Genomic DNA, 12,978 nt, shown 5'->3' with positions numbered 1-12,978 from the left:
CCGGAAATGTCGGTTTTGTTACCGCATTTTTTCCTATAGAAAATTTACTAAATGCTTATTGTTCGTTTTTAAAATATGGCAATACTAAGATCTTAGACATTGCCGGCTTAAAAAATTGAAAAAGGCCTCCGTGGGTAGCTCAGTGAGACTGTCTTTATTACCAGTCGAACTGTGACCAAATTTGCCGTCAAGTTTGTTACTACCGTAATCAATTATTTATTAACACATTTATTTCGATAAATTAATATATAAAGGCATGGTTAACTCTAAACAAATTGTGGTATTTGGTTTATCACTGCTAGTAACTGAACAGCTAATATATTTTTTCAAAGGTTAGGTGGGCGTGTTTTGTTACTTCGGTTTTGTTACTGAGGGCACGGTAACATATAGTTGGAACGAAAAAGTAACAAAATCGACAGGTTTACATGGTGACTTTAATAACGGAAGTCGGATTGTTATGACTGTTTATTTATTGTTTTTTTTGTTATAAATGTGTTTTTTCGAGCGATATATAACCCAATTTAGAGTTAAACCTATTATGAAGATGTTTGAAGTGAATCTCATGTGAAATTGGGCCAATGATTTAGATTCATCATGTTCAAATTTTGTGCTGGTGCCATGTAAACCAAGCCCAACAATTTTGTTACCGTCCGTTTAGTAGCTGTCCCTGCATTTTGTTCGAAGATTTTGTACTATTTTGTTTAAAACTCTTTACTTTCATAATTAATTTTGGTTCTAATTATTTAATATTAGTTATTCCCCAACCTATGTAAAAGTTATTAGTGTGTTGTTGTTTAAATTACGCCTCAGGCATTAAAAATAATTCTTGATTTGTGGACTGTGGTAACAAAACTGAGACATTATTGCATTTTTAACAGATTTCTAAAGAATATACGACTTTTTCCCTTGATAATGTCATTTAAGAAGACTGTGGCTTTCCTTTAAATACGTTAAATTTAAAGAATACCTAAAGTTTATTTAATTATTGAGGCCCCAAGAATGGTAACAAAACAGAAATTATTTCATACTAACCGTCTCATTTTTTCATTTTATTAAATAAGTACTAATAATACCGTAATTACACAATAGATTTTAATAACTATAGATTATAGCGGTGTTATTTCATTTACTCAAAATATATTACAACACCTAAAAATAAAAACATGACATTTTCATCCGTTGTTATAAATTTTTATAATTCCTCTTAAACGTTTCCTTGACTCTCACTCCACTCAGACTCAATCGAGGAGCCCTTGAGGGATACTCCATGTACTCCACTGTAAGTAGATGACAATATAAATATTTTCTATCGAATGTTGCCTCGAAATCTCGGACAACGCGTAAATGAAGCATAAAAGTTATACTGTTAAAAAAAATGTTTAAGTTCGTTCATTCAATCCATTTCATTCGTTCTTTTGACTTTTCGCGTGTCTGACCAAAGACTACTATAGTATAATCGGAATAAGACTGTTGACTCAAGGTCAGAATCCGTATCGCAGATGAGCGCCATCTAGAAATCAAACATGGAACTAATCATACCATACTATACGTATAGGTAGGTAGGTAACCTGTATTGTATAGCTGTTCTATCAATGCCTGTTTTTTATTCAATCTGCTGACAGATTTCCTTACCAGAAGGAGAAAATAATATAATCTAGCAGATTGAACATAAAACAGACATTAATTATGCAGTCTTATTTCAGATAACAAACTGAAAAAATTATTTTTATGAATAAATAAAACAATATGTAATTTTTACGTCTTTTATTTTTTAAATAATACTCGAAAGCACTTTTCTTAATTTTATCGTTTTCGTTAAAACAGGACAGTTTGCCTGTTAAAATCTGGTTAACGGTGGTACACCAGGTATGAATGAAAAATTTAATTGATTTATTTATTATAAAATCAATGTTAATTGTTTTGTGTTCCCCACAAGAAATGAAATTAAAATCAACATTGGTTTCAATTATCACTTTTATATAATTTGATATATTTTTTATGTGACATTTATCTGACAGCACGATGTTAATAATGTTTTCCAGCTGTAAAAAACAATCAAACACCTCTCTTGTGGGGTAACAAAGCCAGCCTTTGTTCTCATATTCCCTGCATTCAATGTTTTTGTGAAAATTTTGTCTTTCTTCACTTACAAAATCTTTTTTACATGTTGGACAGCTCTTAAAACAACATTTTTGGACCCTGGTCACTAGCCACCCACTGCAATAAGCAATCGCTGCCGTCCTTTCCACCTCGGTACGACTAGTGCCTACTGTCATTTCATCTGTATTCAGTTCATCAATGCTAATATGCTCCGCTTTGATTTCAAAACTACTTGTGGTATCTTTATTGTTTTGTTTTTCTATTAAATATTTTAATGACTGTAGGCACTGCACTCCGTCGCTTTCACAGTTCGCCCCAACAGAATGGGCAGAACTTAAATTATTTATCAATATAAATAATACAAACTTTATATTCTACCTATTTCATAGGACTTGTACGTATAGGTATTTTATACTATTATACAAAATTACATTGTTTTTGTTAACCATTGACGGATTTTATGTTATGTTTAAATTTTATTTTACTTAGTTATTTAAGTTATTTTAGTTTGGTTTTTACTTACTATTAATTTTCTACCATATGATTTGTATCTTAAATGCTAACCAAATATACTACTTTCACCCTAATCTTACTCAAAATGTTGACAACAAGCCACCTGTTCTCAAATGTTACAGTCTGCCTACTGGTTACTCACGGCACAGGCTTAGCCTAGTGTGAGAACCCCAGCTACCATAGTTTTTTTAATCTGGTCCAAATAATTTATAACTGTATTATATCCATAACATTTATTAAGATAACCTGTGTAAATATTTTGGCTAAATAAACATTTTTTCATTTTTTTTTCAGACTTATAGGCGGCTTCAAATGCGAAAGCATTGGGCATTGTGTTGCTTTGGCCATGTGACCGAATAGCTCCAAAAAAGTTTTCCAATGGGTCTTGGTTTACATTTCTCAGTAAAATTGAGTCTATACCCATTGATTTTAAGAGCTGATACAATTTTTCTATTCTTTCTATTGTTTTAATCCAACTCTGTACGGAAGGTACGGATACAGTACGGCCGGCTTTGTCACAAAACTTCATTGATTTTAAAACTTTGAGGCTTCGTCTCCAGAGTGCGTGGTGTGGTGATTTTGGCGTAACTGCCGCCCTGTACACTTTTCCATTCATTACCTGGTGATAACTGCCATTAACTGCATCGAAGAGGTCGTCAAAAAGACGAAGTAACCTTGCAGTGTGTTTACATTCATCTGGTAATTTTCCACATTCTGAAATATAAGAAAAGTTACATATAATCATCTCATATTATATGGTATAAAAAAAGGTATAATTATTATAATAAGTATTTATACAAAACATTTGATGACAGCAGTATAAATTGAGAATCAAAAGCAAATATAGATAACTAGCTTTTCCCGCGAGCTTCGCTTCGCCTTAAAAGTTTTCCAGAGGGAATTTCGGGATAAAAAGTATCCTATGTTCTTTCTCAGGGTCTAGACCATATGTATACCAAATTTCATTCAAATCCGTTCAGTAGTTTAGGCGTGAAAGAGTAACAGACAGACACAGTTACTTTCGCATTTATAATATTAGTTAGGATTAGGATTTAATGTGCCACAAACTTATCTGTTCCGGTGAGAGCGAACTAAATTGCTTACTAGTTCATTGTATATTGATATAGATTAGATGGGTTTATTAAAACCTCAAGGGCTAATTACCACTATGGGCAAACTTAAAATCTTATAGAATGAAGAAGTATTAGACATTTACTTGAACTGTCACCGGAACAGATAAGTTTGTGGCACTATAATGCTGAAATAATACATACTTGGTAAAAGACGTGAAGGCACTGCCATAGGACATAATTTTTTGGGGTAGAGGTATGTCTCCACAAAATGTTTTCGACAAACTCTTCTGTTCTTGTAAACATAATCCACATTTAACTCATTGAGGTCACCACCAATTCTCGTTATCCAAATCTCAAACAACTTATTGTTCTTCTTAGGATCTGGAAACGTGTGTAGGAGAGTACCTGAAAATATTCAATGTTCTTATCAAGTAAAGCTTAAAGCCAATGATAAAATGAATATAGAACTTGAACAAAAACAATAATTAATAAAGAAATCCTTCCCTACTGTTAGGTTGGAAGAAATTTGTTGTATACTCTCAGACACCTTAACCCATATATGCCCATAACTAGTTTTTATATGAAGTTGTTTTACTTTGGGATATGATTAAGATTCAGATTCTAAGTTCAAATATGCAAAAAACTCAAGTGGGTCGTTAGCGACCCTCTGGGCATATATGGGTTAAGCTACTGGAAGGGACAATTTAACCGAAAGACCTCCAGCTACCTATAGGTTCAGTTAATACTTGTAGGAGTCTATACTATAACCTATAAGTAACACTGGAAAAAAGTTTGCTTGGATAACTTATCATAACTTAAAATGTGATTGTCTTGGAAACCTTTTCAATCATGAAGTATACAAACTAACGTACCACTTCCTGCAACGACATCACAGCCAGGTACACAGCATTTCAGCCTGGACATGTTCACACCAAAACTTGAGCATAAAACAGAGTCCGTGGGAAAGCGCAATAGTTGTCGTTTATTAAGATATCCGTAAGAAAGTCCAATCGTGGGCAAAACAGAATCCGTAAGAGCAGCAAAGTCAAATAAAAGTCCAAAAGTATCGCAAACCAGAAATAAACAACGCAACAGAGACGGTTGTGAAAAAATTTCAAACTTAAAACTTGACGTTTGTGACATGTGACATATGTCTAAACTGCCAAAATTCAAACTCAAAATTTGACGTTTGCGACATGTGACATATGTCTAAACTGTCAAAAAAGTTTCATGTTTAATTCACAGCCGGCGCTGCTGGTAATGAAATATTTACGATCGTTTGTACTGAGTTGACATAGCATGTGTCTGACGTTTGTTGTGTTGATGTGTTGTTGTGTGTTTATTTGACGAGTTTTGTTAATGTTTTGTGCGATTTCCCAAGTTAATTACTAAATATATAACATTTTAACTGAATAGAGTGTAATTTATACTATCATAGTGTTGTGTTAAAAAAGCACCTGTAGCTGCCCTAGTTTTTACGGAAGTGTAGTGGTTTTGAAGTTAAAATATTGTTTTGTATGTGTTTGCTATATGGCGTCGCTATCCTTGCCACGGGTGCTCCAGCTGAAGAAGAACAGCCTGGATGCTGAAAGAGAGCAGTTCGAAAAGTTTCAGGTAAGTCAGACAACTTGCAAAGTTATTACTACCGGCATTATATCCGGATTAACAAGAGGTCATGGTTGCGTTAATAAACACTTATAAACCATAGGAAACTCAACTAGTCCCTTAAAAAGGTTAAGTACAGTACAAATACCAAGATAAAAAATCCAATGTCACTAAAGAATAATCTAGCGGTAGCTAGTATTTAAGAGGAAGTGAAGCTCGCCAGCAGGAGCTTGTATTTCCCATAATATTAAATTGGTCTGATTTTCCATAACATGCCAGTATCAGAAAGTATTTCACCTACATAATGGACAACATTTCAAAAAACTAAAGCTGCTATAAATCGAAAACCATTTCGAGATTTAGCTCTAAAGGCCACAAAAAAAATATTTTTGTATTTTTTGGATGTATCATTTTTGAGAAAATCATAAAATAGTAAAAAGTGCTGATGACGTCATGCATCAGGTGCGATGCATTTTGATGATCAAAGCCTATAGATTTAAAAACAAAGTAACTGTCACTTTCATTTTTTTTTTTTTTTTTCTTTTGGACTCGCGCGATTAGCGCATTTGCCACTAACTGCTATTTTTTTTTTTTTATAAAATAAAAGGTAAGGAAACGAAACACGGAAATGTTAGGGAAAAAGGAAAGGACATAGGATCAGGAAAGTTCAGGTATAAAGAAATACACTTAATATAAAACATTAAAAAAGGCAAAACAAAAATAAGTACATATTTACAACTCAATATTATTTTGACTGAGAAAATCAACTAAAATATTATAAACCTTTACTTTACATATATGTAATAAGCTATGAATAGAAGATGGGAGAGGAATTTTTAAGGCAATCAAAGAATTATAAAAATCAGAATGATCAAAAAGAGGACATGAAAAGAACAAATGGTTCAAATCTGCCCAATCTGCACCACATTCACACTCAGGAGTTGTCACAATATTCATCTTGTATAAATGAGCCGGAGTACAAACGTGCCCCAGTCTCATTCGTACAAGAGAAGAGGTTTTGTTTTTAGAATAACATATCTTATGAAACCAAGGTTTATTTGGAATATCTACTTGAATTGTTTTATAGTGAGCTCCTTTCGTGTAAGCATTCCACTTTTCCTTCCATGTAGACTGTAAAAAAGTTTTTGGTAAAGAATCTAAGTCATGAGAGAATATTTTATAAGGAAAGGTGTCACCACAAGAAACCGCCTCATTGGCCAACCTATCAGCCATTTCATTCCCTCTAATGCCACAATGACTAGGTACCCAAGCAAATGAAACCGAGATACCTAGATTATAACATTTTTGAATGTCTGCTCTAATATTAAAAATTAAAGGAAAGTTATATTTAAGTTTAAATGGAAATCTGTCTAATGTCTGAAGAGAGCTTAATGAATCCGTAAATATGACTGTCTTTTGAAGTTTACATATAAGAATATACTCTAAAGCTTTCGAAATACCAAATAATTCACCTGTAAAGACAGATGTTTCTGGAGGAAGTTTGATTTTCTGTACTATGTTATATTGGGAGTGGTAAACTCCTACACCTACTATTCCTGAAGAGGAATGTTTCGAAGCATCTGTGTAGATATAATGATAACCCTGCCATTCATTCTGAAGAACTTGTAAGAAATGATTGTTAGTAAAATCACCACTTCCCACTCCAGTGTTTAAAATAACATTTAAGTTTGAAACTAAGGCCTCATAATCACATTCGAAAATTGGAAGATGGGTTGACCGATTGATGGGCGCACACAAAGATTTATATTTTCGGAAACTATTTACTAAACATGGGATAGGTTTATATCTCCAGTAAGAAGAGGACTGAACATGTTCATTAAGATATCGAAGTTTGGAAATAAGGGGATGATGAGAAAATTGTAGGATTCTAAATAAGAATTTATCAGAGAGGTATTGCCGACGTAGGGCAAAGGGAGGTTCGGCACACTCCACTTGCAAGGCGCTGATAGGGGAAGAGCGCATAGCACCCGTTACCAATCTTAGGGCCTTAGATTGTATGACATCTATACGTTTAAGTCCAGTGACATTACTAAGATCAAATACTATAGACCCATAATCGATAACACTCCTTATCATAGCATTATAAAGCAATTTCATTGAAAAGGGGTGGGCACCCCACCATACACCAGAAAGACATCGCAACATATTTAATACTTTCTCACATTTCATTACTATGTAATCAATGTGAGGTAAACCCGACAATTTACGGTCAAGAATCACACCAAGAAACTTAGTGTGACTCTTAACAGGAATTATGACATTATCATATGAAACTGTTATGGGAGGAGGCATTCTCTTTCTTGTAAATAATACTATTTCGCTTTTATAAGGTGAAAGCTGTAAATGATTGGCATCCAACCATATCTGTAACTTCCCCAAGTCACCCGATAAAATGGTCACCGTCTCATCTATTGACCTATTACTGCAATAAAAAACTAAATCATCAGCATACTGAATAATATTTACATTACTAATTGATGATTCTAAATCATACGAGTAGATATTAAATAACAATGGACTAAGCACAGATCCCTGAGGGAGACCTTTACATATAATTCTACTGCTTGTAGATTGTCCATTTTCGAGTAAAATAGTTCTATTGGTTAATATATTCATAATGAAGTTGGATAACAAAATCGGTACATTCAAAGCTAAAAGTTTACGACGTAGTATACTCAAGTTAACATTATCATAGGCGGAAGTAATATCCAAGAACGCAGCCAAAACGGATGCATTGGCAGAAAATGACAGACGAATATCTGTCACTAATAGGGAAATACAGTCCATGGTGCTTTTGCCTTTCCTAAAACCATATTGACTTTGAGGCAATAAACTATTACTTTCGATAAACCATTCAAGCCTATTTTTAATTAAGTGCTCTGCGATCTTAAGTATTACTAACGAAAGAGCTATTGGTCTGAAGCCTGAAGGATCTGAGGGATTTTTAAGAGGTTTAAGCAGAGGAATAATTGTCTGTATTTTCCATAAATCAGGTACATTACCAGAAATCAACACATGGTTGATAATCTCTAAGTAGTATAATAGTGTATTATCAGATAAATGAGCAAAGAAAGAATATGGAATACCATCACATCCTGGTGCGGAATCTTTACAATATTTAATAATACCTTTCAATTCATTTAAGTTAAAAGGAGAGTTTAATCCGACTTGGTTGTCAACTATTGAAGGGGGAATGGAATAATTACAACATAAAGATTCTGGGGGAACTGAAGGAGGAGCTAACTTGTCAAGAAACTGTTCAGTCAGAGAAGGGGGAAAAGCATTAATTGTGGATTCCTTGAAAGCAGATTTAAATCTTCTTATATTTGCCCACACTTCGGAAGGATTTACTTGGGGGGATATGGAAAGACAAAAAGATCGCCAACTAGCAAACTTTTTCTGTTTAAATAACTGTTTAGTTTTAGTGATGGTTTCTGTGAGTATACTAAAATTTTCATCAGTAGTGCAGTTAGAGTAATTTAGTTCAGCCAATTTCCTATCTTTTATTGCTAAAGTACAGTCACTATCCCACCAGGGTGGAGAAGGGCACTGTACCTTTTTTGATTTTTTAAGAGGGAAAACTTCTTCAGCAGATTCTATAATGATTTTTTGTTAAGGCCTCAGCGCATAAGTTTTCATTACCACATGAAACACTAGGTAAAGCGCTTATTTTACTGTCAACTTTCTGTTGAAAATTACTCCAGTTAGCCTTTTCCAGATTAAATTTAAAACGGGGATTGATTTTACAGGGTGGTGTGGATGAAAATTTTGAAGGGAATTTAATTAAAATAGGAAAGTGGTCACTGCCAAAAGTGGAGGGAAGGGGTGTCCAGAGTAGTTCAGCTGCTAATTTGGGTGAACAGATAGATAGGTCTGGGGCACTTATGCCTTGGCCAGGAGCAGTCCTACGAGTGGCTGAGCCATTATTTAATATAACTAGGTTATACTTATCAACTAATTCTAAAATATTTACAGAACAGGGAGTTGGAGTAGAAGCAATAGTGCTGCCCCAAGAGGAGTGTTGGCAGTTAAGATCACCTAAAATTAAAAGAGGTTTAGGAATAGAAGATAAGATACCATCAATCTCATTGATAATATCAGAAGAAGCAAGGGGTATATACAAAGAAACAAAGGTAATATTATTAAGCTTTACGGCAATAATAGAGAAATTACTACTATGGGATGGAATGGGAATATGTACATAATACTTTCATTTTTGATTGACGTTGACGTTTTATCGTGACGCTGTTGTTTATTTGGGTCATTTTCATTAATTCTGTTCTGACACTTTCTGACTATTTTTTTTTATTTATTATTAAGAGATGACCTCTATATAATTAGTCCCAGAGCATGCCACCGCCTACACAGCTGAAAAAATGCTTCTGATTATTTTTTTACATCATAAGTACCTACTTTCCATCATTAGAAATATCAAGGTCATTTGAAAATGACCCATTTGTTGGTTGGCATGTATAGTGCCACAAACTTATCTGTTCCGGTGAGAGCGAACTAAATTGGTCCATATAATCTATGTCATGTCAATATGAAATTCATTAGTAAGTAATGAGGTATGGACCAATTTAGTTCGCTCTCACCGGAACAGATAAGTTTGTGGCACTATAAACAAAGTTTAAATGTCACTTGTCAGTGTCATTTATGTTTTTTTTCGAGACTCAGGCAATAGACAAAAATAAAAATTGAGCCTAATATGTGACTTCACTTCCGGTTTTAAAATAATTAACTTTAAAGTTAAAAATAACATGCAAAAATTTATGTATTTACAAAATAAAAAAATACGGGTCCACTAATTTTCTATAAACTTTCCGAATAACTAATAAAAATATAGGGTAAAGAAAATGAAATGTTGTCCATTATCTATCTAAAATAAATAAAGTAATTGCCTTGTCGGAGAGTATAATTTTTTATACTTTGCCATACTTATAAAGCCAGGGAATGTGTTTTGTAATTTTCTCTAGAGTGGCTTTGGAATAGCTGTACCTATACACCAAGCCCAATTCTGTGAAATCCCATTGATTTATAGAGACAATAGAACAGCACTGGAACTATTAACGGAAAACCCTATCCATTCTTTTATCAAAAGTAGACTGCAAACATAATTATTTCCTAATTTTTGAATATTTTTTTAAAAATCAGTATTAGCATTTTAGGTATTCATTTATAAACATTTTCCCAGCCTCCAATAATAAGTGAAATAAATAAGGGACATTCCTAGTTACCTAAAATAAGTAACTTCCTATTACTCCTAGCAAGGGAAACACTTCGTTATTGCATACCTACACAAACATAGATGTAATAATCCACTGCAAGCTATATTAGCCTCTAACTTATTGTCATAAAGCCCTGAATTACACTTGACTTGATTGCAAGTGTGTCAAATTACGTCATTCAGTCCTACCCGTTGGCCGTTGACTTGCCAGGTGATTTTGACCCCTATGATTGATAGGATTTAGGTTCAAAAGAGTTTGTCTTTAGTGTTGTGTTGCAGCTGAGTACATAAACAGACAGTTTCACAAGATGTTGACCGATCCTTTGCTTACGTTACGTTTGTTTTATTGTAAATATTTCATCATCATCATCATCATCAGCCGTTAATCATCTACTGCTGGACATAGGGCCTCTGCCAAGGAGCGCTTCAACCTCAACATTCTGTCCTCGGCCTACCTCGTCCAGCCACTACCGGCCACCTGTCAAAGGCCGTCGTCGGTCCAGTGCGTTTTTATCCACCTTCATTAGATTGAACCGGTGATCAGAGAGCGCCTTATAATTGCAGAATATCCTATCAATATTTGCCAGCCAGAGTAATGGGTCTGCGAATAAACCGACGCAAAACAGTCGATATGCGTATCAAGGCTAAAACCTCGGACGCCTTAATACTCGATGACCAACGCTTGGACTCGGTAGATGCAATTACTTACCTCGGAAGCACGGTCACCCGTCAGGGAGGAGCAGATGAGGATATAGAGAGCAGGATCAAGAAGGCGAAGGCTGCGTTTGCCCAGCTCAAACCTGTTTGGGACTCGAATGTGCTCACAAGGCGGATAAAAATCTCCCTCTTCGACTCCATCGTGAAGTCCGTATTGCTCTTTGGTTGCGAAACGTGGAGAGTGACGAAAGGGCTGACGAACAAACTGTAAGTGTGCGTTAATAAGTCCCTAAGGTCGATCCTACGCGTTTTCTGGCCGAAGACAATACGTAACGAAGATCTGTGGAAGCTGTGCCGACAATCTCCCATCGGCAAGGAAATTGCGAAACGAAAGTGGAGATGGATTGGGCACACTGTACGAAGAGGAGCTACGAATGCCGCAACTATAGCCTTTGACTGGAGGCCACCAAATGGCAAGCGCTCCCGGGGACGCCCTGTCCAAACATGGCGCCGAAGCGTCGAAAACGAGTTGCGAGCCGCTGGACTAAGCTGGAGTGAGGCCAAAAGGACAGCCGAAGATAGGCGGAAGTGGCGGACGTTAGTGGAGACCCTCTGCACCTCTGGGGTGCCATAGGACTGCAACAACTATCAATATTTAATGCTTTTCTAAGTTAAACTGGAAAAACCTTTCAAATTTCGTCTGTTGTATTTAGTTTTATCTGAAACAAAGCTAGATAAAGGCCGATTGTCGTGAAGTGGTGACGCATTCGATAACTTATCAATTTCGACTCGATGCGTTTCACAATACAGCGCGATCGTCTGCAAATAACACTTTAGTGATCAAACTGAAAGAAAATTATGAGTGTCTAAAGTGTTGTGACTACTTGTGTTGTGACATTATCATTATTAGCCTGCTGTAATCTTACTGCTGGACATAGGCCTCTCCCAAGGTCGACTTAGCTCCACCGTTAGAGTAAAACAGGTATGTACTTACGTTTATATCAGATTTTATCGGTAAGTCCCTTTTGTATTTCGCTACCTAATAGAGATATTATTCTCGAATTCTTTTGTTCTTAGATTTTTTGGAGGTCTGATAGGTATTATGTCTTGATAATATACTCCCTAAATACATATTAATTCAATTGTAATGAAAAAACGTATCTAGAGTATATGTATAGTATAGTATATCTGAATATTGTTAAATATGTAGTTTCCCGGAGGTTCCTATCAAAGGTTTTTATCAGCACCTGCAACCAAAACCAACATGATCATGAATATCATGATATTACAAACACAGTGATTAGCTTGAAACTCAGTGACTTAAGATGTTATCGTTTGCATCGCGGAATAAAATCAGTCAATGACTTGTATGCCTTGTATAGTTTCGGAGATAAATTCGGTCAAAACAGTAATAAAAGATCATTGCCACGGTTACAAGCGGAACAAAGAGTTCGGTCACGAATGAAAATACCTACATATTGGTACACAAATATACCAAATACCAACATAAGAATTATAAATCTTACAAGCAGCTTGTAACTTTACTTTTAATTGCAGAGTTGCACAAAGGAAGTCTAAGCTAATGTCGGCGTATTAATCTATGTAGGCATGTCTGTTTTCTGTCCGTATAATGTCAAAGCGAAGCAGCACAGATTTAAGGTCGACATTGGCTTTAAGTTCCTTTGTGCGCCTTAGCGTTAGTCGCACTTAGGCACCTGCTTCACTCGACAAAAAAACGGAGTCTGTGTCTCACTTTGGCTTTTCATTTGGAATTTGAAGAAT

General features: G+C 35.1%; 1 protein-coding gene across 7 annotated transcripts in view; it reads left to right on the top strand.

Moving 5' to 3' along the window:
- Positions 1 to 5,006: 5,006 nt before the first annotated feature.
- The window catches only part of LOC105382555 (huntingtin-interacting protein 1), a 44,665-nt gene continuing 36,693 nt past the window's right edge, over positions 5,007 to 12,978 (top strand). For 5 of the 7 annotated variants that reach the window (XM_048622786.1, XM_048622791.1, XM_048622785.1 and 2 more), the window contains exon 1: positions 5,007 to 5,300. In XM_048622786.1, the coding sequence (XP_048478743.1) occupies positions 5,217 to 5,300 (84 nt within the window). In that variant the 5' untranslated portion in view covers positions 5,007 to 5,216. Of the gene's footprint in view, positions 5,301 to 12,001; positions 12,179 to 12,978 lie in introns of those variants that run through there. The other 2 variants (XM_048622790.1, XM_048622787.1) reach the window with 1 other exon arrangement.

This window comes from Plutella xylostella, chromosome 8 (assembly GCF_932276165.1).
Source record: "Plutella xylostella chromosome 8, ilPluXylo3.1, whole genome shotgun sequence".
Classification (NCBI taxonomy): domain Eukaryota; kingdom Metazoa; phylum Arthropoda; class Insecta; order Lepidoptera; family Plutellidae; genus Plutella; species Plutella xylostella.
This window is presented reverse-complemented; position numbering and strand designations above follow the sequence as displayed.